Below are 12,375 nucleotides of genomic sequence, written 5' to 3'. Positions count from 1 at the left end.
GATAGGTGATGCTCGTATGCACAGGTAACAAAAATGGTAAAAAAAGAATTCTTATCTGTCTGTACAAATCAATACCAAGTGGATGATGTCAGCAACTTCATCCATGTTGAAGTGTTGAAAATCCTGTGGGAACTCCGATTAGAATGAAAGTAGCCTTTACTTTTGATCCGTCCTTTCCCATGATGCAAGCTATCTCTGTCCCAACTGTCAAAATTGGCTAAACAGATGGACTGTGAAAAGCTAATAGACAGACAGACAGACACACTTTCACATTCATAATATTAGTTTGGATAAAATACTTTGAATGTTGTAAGGTAATACAAATGAAGATCACACTTCACACTTAATATTATAAAGGCGAAAGTTTGTGTGTATGTGTGTGTGTGTATGTTTGTTACTCCTTCACGCAAAAACCACTGGACGGATTTGGCTTCAGAATGGAGATAGATAATATCCTGGATTAGCACATAGGCTACTTTTTATCCCGGAAAATCAAAGAGTTCCCACGGGATTTCGGAAACCTAAATCCACGCGGGCGAAGTCGCGGGCGTCAGCTAGTAAAATATATTAACAATGAACCCTTGTTTTTTATAGTTGGACTTCACAGACGCACTGCAATCAAAATCCTTCGAAAATGACGATGAGACAAAAAACATAGACATGTACGTGCCAGAAAAGGACGAAAATATTGACGCAGACTTTGAAACACTACATGATTTGGAGGAAGAATTTGGCTGTACCAATTTTGATGAGTGTTCTAAGTACGAGATCATTTCTACGGACAGCCCTAACATCATATCAAGCGGGCGCTCCACGTCAAGGAAAATACATTCCAGGAATTTCGAATTTGGTGCTCCGTTACTGGAAAACGAAAAATCTACTAGTTTCAACAAACCTAATGTTAATGCGACTCGTATGTTAAACTTCGATGATGAAAACTTCGAATTTACTTCCCCGGCTGTCAAAAAACATAGCGTTTCTGTCAAAAAATCGTTGAAGTTCACAGAAAAACACAACATATCTGTCAAAAAAACCTTGAAGTTTACTGAGACACCGACCAAAAAAATATTTAAGTGTACAGAGACGCCGGTCAAAATGGTTTTGAGGCACGAACGTAGTGATTCTAGTATTGGATCTATGTCCATGTCTCCAAAAATTGAGTCGACAAAATTGAGGATATATCCGTCGGATTCCACAACGTCCATGGAAAGTGGGTTTATATCGGAATTAGAAGATCAATTTTTGGATTATGAAGTATCCAGTTCTCCAAAAATGCCAAACTTCAAAGAATTGCTATCCGGACAAATTAAAGATGGTTTCACTGGTAATAAATTACTAACCGGTCAAATTGAGGATACTTTTGGTGAAACTCAGCTGTTACCTGATGAAATTCAAAATAGTTTTGAATTAAAACAGTTAAAAGACGATTCAAATAAGCTGTTTAACATATCCACACAAATTACCCATGGGTTTGAAGAAAGTCCGTTATTTTCTCGAGAAGTGAAACATACTTTTGGAGAAAATCAATTATTTTCTGAAGCCGAGAACACTTTTGGAGCAAAACAGTTATTTTCTGAAAATGCGCAGAATTCTTTTGGAGAAAAACAGTTATTTTCTGAAGAAATCAAGCATTCTTTTGGAGAAAATCAGTTATTTTCTGGGGAAATAAAGGAGAGATTAGAAGAGAAACCGTTTAATGTACGGAGGCCATTGCAGAGGAGTTTGAGTTTTAATCCAGAAGGTTTTAGAGCAAGAATCTCTTTGTTCTCTATTAAGGAGAGTGAAAACCAAGAGAAGAAGAATAATAAGAGAAATGAAAGGTAATATTTTGTTTTTACCTTACTTTTTCTTTAATAAGTCGATCCGCTACTTTGTTGCGGCGTGATTGAAGGACAAACTAACTCATTTTTGCATTTTAAATATAACATGTTTAGTGATGAACACACAAACATTAATTTTGATATGATCTCTTTTTTCCAGAAATGATTTGGAGAATATTTCAAGTAAACGGAGAAGATCGAATTGCCAAAGTCCAGAAGTGGAGAAGCCAGTTAGACCAGTTCTCCAGCGGGCGTTTTCTGAAAACCATGCGTCTATTATGTCGGCTATGACGAGATGTAAGTAAACAATATACTTGTAAGAAAAGCTTGTTTGTACTTTTTTCGAAGTTCTTAGGGTTCCATACCTCAAAAGGAAAAATGGAGCCCCTATAGGACCACTTCATTGTCTGTCTGTCAAGAAAAGGGAATTAAAACCTATAGGGTACTTTGGGTCGCCTTAGAATCACGATATTTGGCAGGTCTTAAATCCGAAAACTGTGAATTTGTGGCTACATCACAAAAAATATAAAAAATAATTAAAACCTAATATAAAGTATAATAATAATATAAAGTAGACTTTATTGGGCAGTAAAAATATAAAACACGGTTAAAAAGCCGTGTGGGAATATTAATTTTTGCACTAGTGCGGGAATACAATCGCCGCCAAACGAAACGGTTGTTTCAAAGCCACCATCTTCGAGGTGTTTTAACCAACCAACCTAAAAAAAATTAGTACAATAAGAAATTGCTGAATATGCTGAATGACCTTCAATGTATGTATCAGCGATTTTCAAAAATTTCACTTGAGCGCAGCTGAGAACTACAGAGTGATAAAATTTCAACTATATTTCTTTCTTTCTAGTTGAAACCGAGCCGGATCTAATAGGCGACTTCACGCTCCCGTTCGCGTTACCACTCACAAGCGGCGAGCACGCGGACCTCAGCTCCATATCCTGCGACACGCTGGCCGGACTGCTGCGGGGGGAGTTTGTGGACAGCATTAGTGAATTCCAGGTCAATACATCATTATACTCCCTTCACACGAAGCTTAGTTCCGAAATGTGATACTAGATGGCAGCACCGGTACATTGGATCGTGTGTTCGTAATAACGCGTGTTGACCTTGACGGCGGGGGTGCCATGCGGTTGATTCTTCAGTCATCTTCAGCTAACCAAGCCGGGTATAATAGGCGACTTCACGCTCCCGTTCGCGTTACCACTCACCAGCGGCGAGCACGCGGACCTCAGCTCCATATCCTGCGACACGCTGGCCGGACTGCTGCGCGGGGAGTTTGTGGACAGCATTAGTGAATTCCAGGTCAATACATCATTATACTCCCTTCACACGAAGCTTAGTTCCGAAATGTGATACTAGATGGCAGCACCGGTACATTGGATCGTGTGTTCGTAATAACGCGTGTTGACCTTGACGGCGGGGGTGCCATGCGGTTGATTCTTCAGTCATCTTCAGCTAACCAAGCCGGGTATAATAGGCGACTTCACGCTCCCGTTCGCGTTACCACTCACCAGCGGCGAGCACGCGGACCTCAGCTCCATATCCTGCGACACGCTGGCCGGACTGCTGCGCGGGGAGTTTGTGGACAGCATTAGTGAATTCCAGGTCAATACATCATTATACTCCCTTCACACGAAGCTTAGTTCCGAAATGTGATACTAGATGGCAGCACCGGTACATTGGATCGTGTGTTCGTAATAACGCGTGTTGACCTTGACGGCGGGGGTGCCATGCGGTTGATTCTTCAGTCATCTTCAGCTAACCAAGCCGGGTATAATAGGCGACTTCACGCTCCCGTTCGCGTTACCACTCACCAGCGGCGAGCACGCGGACCTCAGCACCATATCCTGCGACACGCTGGCCGGACTGCTGCGCGGGGAGTTTGTGGACAGCATTAGTGAATTCCAGGTCAATACATCATTATACTCCCTTCACACGAAGCTTAGTTCCGAAATGTGATACTAGATGGCAGCACCGGTACATTGGATCGTGTGTTCGTAATAACGCGTGTTGACCTTGACGGCGGGGGTGCCATGCGGTTGATTCTTCAGTCATCTTCAGCTAACCAAGCCGGGTATAATAGGCGACTTCACGCTCCCGTTCGCGTTACCACTCACCAGCGGCGAGCACGCGGACCTCAGCTCCATATCCTGCGACACGCTGGCCGGACTGCTGCGCGGGGAGTTTGTGGACAGCATTACTGAATTCCAGGTCAATACATCATTATACTCCCTTCACACGAAGCTTAGTTCCGAAATGTGATACTAGATGGCAGCACCGGTACATTGGATCGTGTGTTCGTAATAACGCGTGTTGACCTTGACGGCGGGGGTGCCATGCGGTTGATTCTTCAGTCATCTTCAGCTAACCAAGCCGGGTATAATAGGCGACTTCACGCTCCCGTTCGCGTTACCACTCACCAGCGGCGAGCACGCGGACCTCAGCTCCATATCCTGCGACACGCTGGCCGGACTGCTGCGCGGGGAGTTTGTGGACAGCATTAGTGAATTCCAGGTCAATACATCATTATACTCCCTTCACACGAAGCTTAGTTCCGAAAAGTGATACTAGATGGCAGCACTGGTACACTGGATTGGATCGTCAATTACAATTCAATTTTTTAGGGTTCCGTACCTCAAAAGGAAAAACAGAACCCTTATAGGATCACTTCGTCGTCTGTCAAAGAAACTTATAGGGTACTTCCCGTTGATCTAGAATCATGAAATTTGGTAGGTAGGTAGGTCTTATAGCACAAGTACAGGAATAAATCTGAGAACTGCGAATTTTGGTTACATCATTAAAAAAAAAAAAAATGTGTTTCAATTTTCAAAGTAAGATAACTATACCAAATGGGGTATCATATAAAAGAGCTTTACCTGTACATTCTAAAACAGATTTTTATTTATTTTTATGCATAATAGTTTTTGATTTATCGTGCAAAATGTTGGAAAAAATACCCGAGTACGGAACCCTCAGTGCGCGAGTCTGACTCGCACTTGGCCGGTTTTGTTTCAGTACTCCAATTTTATTTTGTTTCAATTTCGTCTTGGATCTTGATTTTGAATTTGGAACGTCTTCATTTTGATGTTTCACATTGCAGGTGATAGACTGCCGCTATCCATACGAGTTCGAAGGCGGCCACATCGCTGGTGCGGTCAACCTCTACACTCCAGAACTGGTGTTGTCTCTGGTGGAACAGCCTCGCTGGGGGGGACCCGGGCGAAGCATACTGGTGTTTCACTGCGAGTTCTCACGAGAGAGGGGGCCCAAGCTGTGAGTACCTTCTTTCTTTTCTTTCTCTCTTCTCTCTGGGCTGGTTTCCGCACTTAAATACCTAATACCTATACCATTCCATTTTTTTTCTTTTTTATTCATTACTAGCGATCCGCCCCGGCTTCGCACGGGTGAATTACTTTTATTCTATGAAAAAGTGGTTATAATGGCTAAAATATAAATGTTTGGTTTATACTATCGCGGACTTTTTTGTAGGGATTATTGAGTTCTACAACTTTTCTATAGAAGTCAACCATACATCTCTAACCATTTAGGCAGCGTTCGCGAGAATCGTTAACGTACGGCAGTTTTTTCGACGCCTTACTCCACAATTTTCACTACCACGAAAAATCCTATCTATTTTCCGGGATAAAATATAGCCTATACGGATTCGGAAGAATCTCTCTAAGTAATGGTAAAAGAAATTTTGAAAACGGTCCAGTAGTTTTTGAGCCTATTCAATACAAACATACAAAAATACAAAAATACAAAGGTTTCCTCTTTATAATATTAGTATAGATAGGCAAGCGCTTGACCACAATCACACCTGATGGAAAGTGATTATGTGTCCTTAGATGGGACGCGTTTGCCTAGAAGGTGCCTAATCACTCTTGTTTTAAAGATACCCGGATTGTAAAAATCACCATATAGCCTATGTGCCTATGTCATATGTAAGTTTTCTAAAGATATGAAAGTAAAAAAAGAAAGAAAAGAAAAATTGTTTATTTGGTGCCACAAAAATAAGATAACATCACACTATCACACTAATATTATAAAGGAGAAAGTTTGTATGTGTGTGTGTGTGTGTGTGTGTGTATGTTTGTTACTCCTTCACGCAAAAACCACTAGACGGATTTGGCTGGAATTTGGAATGGAGATAGATAATATCCTGGATTAGCACATAGGCTACTTTTTATCCCGGAAAATCAAAGAGTTCCCAGGGGATTTCGAAAAACCTAAATCCACGCGGGCGAAGTCGCGGGCATCGACTAGTAATATATAAAGTCGAAATAAAATGAGATGTGTGGTGTATCCAGTGAGAACTCTGCTGTTCCAGGATAAAAAGTTACTTTTTTTTTTTATTCACTATAGGCAAGCGCTTGACCACAATCACACCTGATGGAAAGTGATGATGTGGTCTAAGATGGGACGCGTTTACCTAGAAGGTGCCTATTCACTCTTGTTTTAAAGATACTCGGATTGTAATTGGTAGGAAACACAGATCGCGGGAGAGTATTCCAAACCTTAGCCATGCGTATGAGGAATGAAGACGCAAAACGTCAATTACCGGCGCGTAAGCTATCTCTGTACATAATTTAATTAAAATCGGTTTAGCGGTTGAGCAGTGAAAACGTAGCAGGCATACAGACACACTTTCGCATTTATGATATCTAATGAGCCTCGATAGCTCAACAGTTGAGGAGCGGACTGAATTCCGAAAGGTCGGCGGTTCAAACCCCACCCGTTGCACTATTGTCGTACCCACTCCTGGCACAAGCTTTACACTTAATTGGAGGGGAAAAGGGAGTATCAGTCATGATTACCAGCATGGCTAATATTCTTTAAATATATATACTAGTTTTATTATAACTTTTGTCATCCAAAAGTGGTTAAAAAATTATTTTAATTTGCCCTTTTGTCCCCAGGTCCCGCTTCCTCCGCTCAAAGGACCGCATGAAGAACAAGGAGAACTACCCTTCACTCCACTACCCCGAGGTATACCTCCTGCACGAGGGATACCGCGCTTTCTACCAGCGCTACCCCGAGCTATGCTCCCCCTTGGGGTATACCGCCATGCTGGATCCTGTCCACCGCGTGGCTCTCAAGAAGCACCGCTCTTTCAGCCTGACCTCTACCTCTGGCAATAGACGAAACCGGTTCCTGCTCTAACCCCCCTCCGTTTGTGCAATGTCTACTTGGTCTATTTTTTAGAAGTAGCCTGGTCTACTCAAAAATAGTGCGCAACATTATTGAGTAGACCGTGGCATTTCTGAGTCTACTCAAAAATGTTACAGTATACTGAAAATTGTAAAGGTCTACTCAAAAATGTTACGGTCTACTCAAAAATGTTACAGTCTACTAAAAAATGTCACAGTCTACTAAAAAATGTTACAGTCTACCCAAAAATGTTACGGCCTCCTCAAAAATGTTGCGTTCTACTAAATAATGTTGTTGTCTATACGGAAATAGCTTGTCTACTTAACTGTCGGGATCTGTTAAAAAAAAAAAAAAAAAACAAATTATTACAATCTTCTAAAGTAAAAACCTTAGCTTCATATTATCTAGACTTCTAAAAAGTCTGGACTACTTGTTAAAAAAGTTTAGGCTACATTTACCTGTAAAATGGACTGCTTCAAAAAATTTAGGTCTACTAAGAAGCTTATGTAGTAGTCCTAAAAGTCTTGTCGACTAAACAATTGTAGACCGAAGTCTATTAAGGGGGGTCTCTCCGTCACTCGCTCCATACAAACGTAGTTCCAATTTCATTTGAATATTAAGCAACCAAAGTCCATGAAATTTTGCAGACATATTCTAGAAACTAATATCTATGCCTGTGGTTTTCCAGATTTCTGTTAAAATATTCAGTTTCAAAGTTACGCGGTCTTAAAAATTCACATACAAATCCTTGAGCCCCTGCAATTTTAAAACTACATATTTTTAGAAAAATCTAAAACACCACAGACACGGATATTAGTTTCTAGAATATGTCTGCAAAATTTCATGGACTTTGGTTGCTTAATATTCAAATGAAATTGGAACTACGATTGTATGGAGTAAGTGACGGAGAGAGCCCTGTTAAAGTAGACCGAAAAATATTTTATATGCATTTAAAATATGATGACATGACATAAGTTTTCAAAATATTTGGAAAAATTTAAGCACTCACACTTTATTAATTATAAAAAATATGATAGTTTTTTAAGAAAATTGTAAATAGTAAACAAATAAAATTATGCCATATTAACTATTATTATTAAAATTAAGTACAAAATAGTTTTTAGACAAACGCCCCACCTCTGTAGTTTTTATTGTTTAGTTTTTAGTTTGAAAATAACTGAAATATCACAAGAAATACCTATTATAATTATTATGTCCTCGTACATTTTCGCGATAATTTTATTGAAATAAAGATGTGGACACATTACTGTGTTGTCTTGTGTTGTAACGCGCAACAAGGTGATCGGTGCCATAACACTTATGTCCTTTTGCTGAAAAATAGTTTTTGAGCTATCGCCAAAAACATGGGAACTTAAAAGTTTTGTTCTGTGTAGCATTATTTCAAAGTTGATAACTCAAAAACTACTTTTTGGAGGAGTTAGCTTGTTCTTAGAAAAACGTTTAGTGGAGGCGCTCACGTTTTTTACATTCTGATTGGTCGATCGCTTCAACAGGCGTTACAACACTCCACAACACAGTAGTGACGTCATATTATCATATAAAAGCATGCCTAGCACCAAACGAACCAGTGGTGCATTTGATGATTCGAAAGTACTTGTAAAACTTAATAAAATAAAAAATATTTTGATTTTGAAACATTGAATGTAATTTGTGTGTATAATTTTAAACCGCGATTCTTCTTTGGAAGAAAATTAAATTTTACTCCCATAGTTATAAGGTAAATATTGAAATTTCATATATTTAACTATTGTACTTTGAATTGCAGTTTATTCAAAATTATGATTAATTGATATTCCTTGTTTTCCCCGAGTGGCATTTTAGCTGATAGGAAGAGAGTGACAGATGATTGGTATCGTCGCATTGTTCCTATCAAACTTTGGTGCTAGGCCAACAGATTTAGTAAGAGTTTGCTGGATAACATTGATAGATTTGGAGTATCATAACACAACTATCAAAGTGAAATGGACCTAAACTACCAGTTTTAAGGCTAATTTTCGTCCTCTCATCTACAGCCGTTGCACTAAGGTTGAAACCTATAGAGCGCACTTTGACTTTTCTCAGACTTAAGTTTCAGTTAATAGCTCGTTCACACAGGCTGCGTAAGCGTTGCGTAAGCGTAAATGTAGTGTGTACCATTGCGTTGTATGGAACTGTATGAAACATGGCACACCGCTTGCGTAAAGCGTGGACGTATGCGTAACCCGGTGTGTTAGAGGTTTACACGTCACTACACACTTGTCCCGTGTGCGTGCTTGGTGTGAATCGGCCTTAAGACGAGACAGATTTATGCCAGCGGTATAACGCTGTCTCGTTTTAACAGTGCCTTAAGTCTGAACAGATTCAACGTGTGATCTATAGATCTCAGCCTTAGTGGAAACTAAAATAAAAGTAGGTGGTACTGAATAATTGACTTTAATACGAAGTGTTGTAAGTTTATTTTACTCTGACGATATAGTATTTCGATACTCGATATCTATCGGTGTTGTAGTAAAACTCGTGTTAAGTGCCCCAGACTGAAACGTTTCTATAGTCCATGCGAAAAATATATTTAAGTTTTAAAACTAGGTCTTTTAAGCTTTAAAATACAAAAAAAAAAAACTGTGTGCCGTTTAAGACCCAAGAATAAATTAGGTTAATTAATTAGATGTAAAATAGATAGAAAATATTATATTAATAATACTATTGCAGACACATAGCTGTGTTGTGTTGTTTTTGACCCGAAAAAAGGCTACTACAGTGTCATTTAACAAATTCGTACCTCTGAGATATGGAACGCCCTTCTCCCATCAGTTTTCTCGTCCACTTTTAAGAGGGGTCTCTCCGTCACTCGCTCCATACAAACGTAGTTCGTCTCTCATTGGAATACTAACCAATTATACTCAATGGATTTTTTGTAGAAACGTTCCGGGAACTAATATCTATGCCTGTGGTTTTCCAGATTTCTGTTGAAATATTCGGTTTCAAAGTTATGCGGTCTTAAAAATTCACATACAAATCTTGGAGCCCCTGTAATTTTAAAACTACATATTTTTAGAGAAATCCAAAACACCACGGCACAGATATTAGTTTCTAGAATGTCTGCAAAATTTCATGGACTTTGGCTGCTTAATATTCAAATGAAATTGGGACTACGATTGTACGGAGTAAGTGACGGAGAGAGCCCTGTTAATATGGGTACCTTTAAAACTAGACTGAATAGGCATCTTCTAGGCGTAACGACACTCCACAACACAGCAATGTGTGTGCAGCTTAATTTTGACGCCATATTATTTTATTTGGTTTAACGTTATTATAAAAAAAAATATGCTGACATTTTACTTTTTAACGAAACATGCCAGTAGTATGGCAAAATTAATGTGTCAGATTTTATTAATCTCAATGAAAAAGGTTATAGTGTAACTTTTTAAGACATCTCCAAAAATGTTTTTTCCAGACCAGCCTATGACTCGCTAACTCAGGGCCGTATTCATAGTCATCACTATGAGGTCTCACAGTGCGCCCGAACGCATAGTGTAGGTTCCACCAATCAGATCATTGTAAACTGACGTGATACAGTCATCTGATTGGTGGATCGGACACTGTGCGTTCGAGCGCACTATGAGACCTCATAGTAACGTTTGTGAATACGGGTGTCAGTGTCTAACACTGAATGGGTTCCGTGCCATGGTACAAGATTATGTACTTTTTAATTTACATGGCGGTAGTTTTTTTTTTTATTATTTCTTATTAAAGCGATGACAGAAATACATACTGTGAAAATTTCAACTCCTAGCTTTTACGGTTCATGGGATATGGTCCGTTTACTGACAGACTGACAGACGGACGGCCGGACGGACAGCGGAGGCTTAGTAAAAGTTGGTACTTTCCGGGTACGAGACCCTAAAAATAACACTATAATTTAATATGAATTATTATGAGAGCTGATTTCCATTGGCCGACGCCGAGTCTCAGCCGAAACCAAATCTATAGTGCACACTTTGACTTTAGACTTAAGTTTCAGTTAAAACGAGACAGATTTATGCCAGCGGTATAACGTTGTCTCGTTTTAACATTATCTTAAGTCTGAGCAATGTTAAAGTGTGCTCTATAGCCTCAGTATTGCTGGTATGCGTCACGCCTAAAAAGCTTAGAAGTTATAAGCGAATATACACACAAACCATTTCATTAATTCAGGGTCTAACCAGAACGCTAGCAAAAACGAAGACAGGTGATAATACTGATGTCAAAGTCAAAGTCAAAATCATTTATTCAAAGTAGGTACAATTGTACTCATTTTGATGGTCGAAATTGTTAAAGTACGATATAGTAGTGATAATTAATTATGTAACTTATGATGATTACTGATATTATGATGATTACTAATTTAAAAAAATCCTGTGTTTTTCAAAAGTTTGCAAATAAAACATCTGACTGACGCTCGAGGTCAACGAACGTTCCGTAAATAGATCACTCGAAGTCAATGCCGTGTCGTAGGCGGGGCATTGACCCGAGTTTTGCACGCTATACAATGCGGGTTTGAAAAATACTAAATCAGTAAAACTACAAGATAAGGCAAATGGTTATTGGCATTGGATTGTGTTAAGGTAGTATAATAATAAGGCTAAGTTTTTTTCTAGCTTCTGGTTACCTGTATATTTCTCAAAACAAAAAAAAAAATTACAAAATTTTGGCAATATAAGAATACGCTTTTCAATTATTATTACGATATAAGAATAATGTTATAAGTAGAATAATGTTATGTTATAAGGGAAAAAGATTTATTTTTTAATTTAATTAACATTTAAAACGAAAATTATGTCGTACCCATGAATCTATATGCCTATGAATACAGCAATCCTAATACCTGTTTGAAGCAAATATGTACCGCTATCCATAAAATTCAAAATTCAAAATATTTTTATTCAATGAAACTTTTACAAGTGCTTTTGAATCGTCAAAATAATCTACCACTGGTTCGGAATGCCGTTCCTACTAAGAAGAACCAGCAAGAAACTCGGCGGTTGCTCTTAAATCATCATGAATGCTCATAAATGTATAAAAATATACCTGGATTGCTTACTCGTAATATCTAACCTTCTGTAGGAGGTCCCCGGTTCGGCAAGGGTTTGGAACTTTATAATTTCTAAATTTCTGGTCTGGTCTGGTGGGAGGCTTCGGCCGTGGTTAGTTACCACCCTACTGGCAAAGCAGTGCCGCCAAGCGATTTAGCGTTCCAGTACGATGTCGTGTAGAAACCAAAGGAGTATGGGTTTATTGAAAACTGCCATACACCTTTCATGTTAGTCCGCTTCCATTTTAGACTGCATCATCACTTACCATCAGGTAAGATTGCAATCCAGGGATAACTTTTCTGAATAGAAAAAAAAAG

At 39.0% G+C, this 12,375-nt stretch overlaps 1 protein-coding gene across 3 annotated transcripts in view; it reads left to right on the top strand.

The window, feature by feature from the left end:
- LOC123879342 overlaps positions 1-7,035 on the top strand; it is a 56,984-nt gene extending 49,949 nt beyond the window's left edge. For all 3 annotated transcript variants that reach the window (XM_045926997.1, XM_045926995.1, XM_045926996.1), the window contains 5 exons: positions 595-1,820; positions 1,981-2,117; positions 2,683-2,834; positions 4,936-5,108; positions 6,755-7,035. In XM_045926997.1, coding sequence (XP_045782953.1) covers positions 595-1,820; positions 1,981-2,117; positions 2,683-2,834; positions 4,936-5,108; positions 6,755-6,998 — 1,932 coding nt within the window. In that variant the 3' untranslated portion in view covers positions 6,999-7,035. The remainder of the gene's footprint in view (positions 1-594; positions 1,821-1,980; positions 2,118-2,682; positions 2,835-4,935; positions 5,109-6,754) is intronic.
- The last annotated feature ends 5,340 nt before the right edge of the window (positions 7,036-12,375 follow it).

The sequence above is a fragment of the Maniola jurtina genome, chromosome 28 (genome assembly GCF_905333055.1).
Source record: "Maniola jurtina chromosome 28, ilManJurt1.1, whole genome shotgun sequence".
In the NCBI taxonomy this organism is placed as follows: Eukaryota; Metazoa; Arthropoda; class Insecta; order Lepidoptera; family Nymphalidae; genus Maniola; species Maniola jurtina.
Note: the sequence above shows the minus strand (reverse complement) of the source record. Positions and strands in the feature narration are given on the sequence as shown.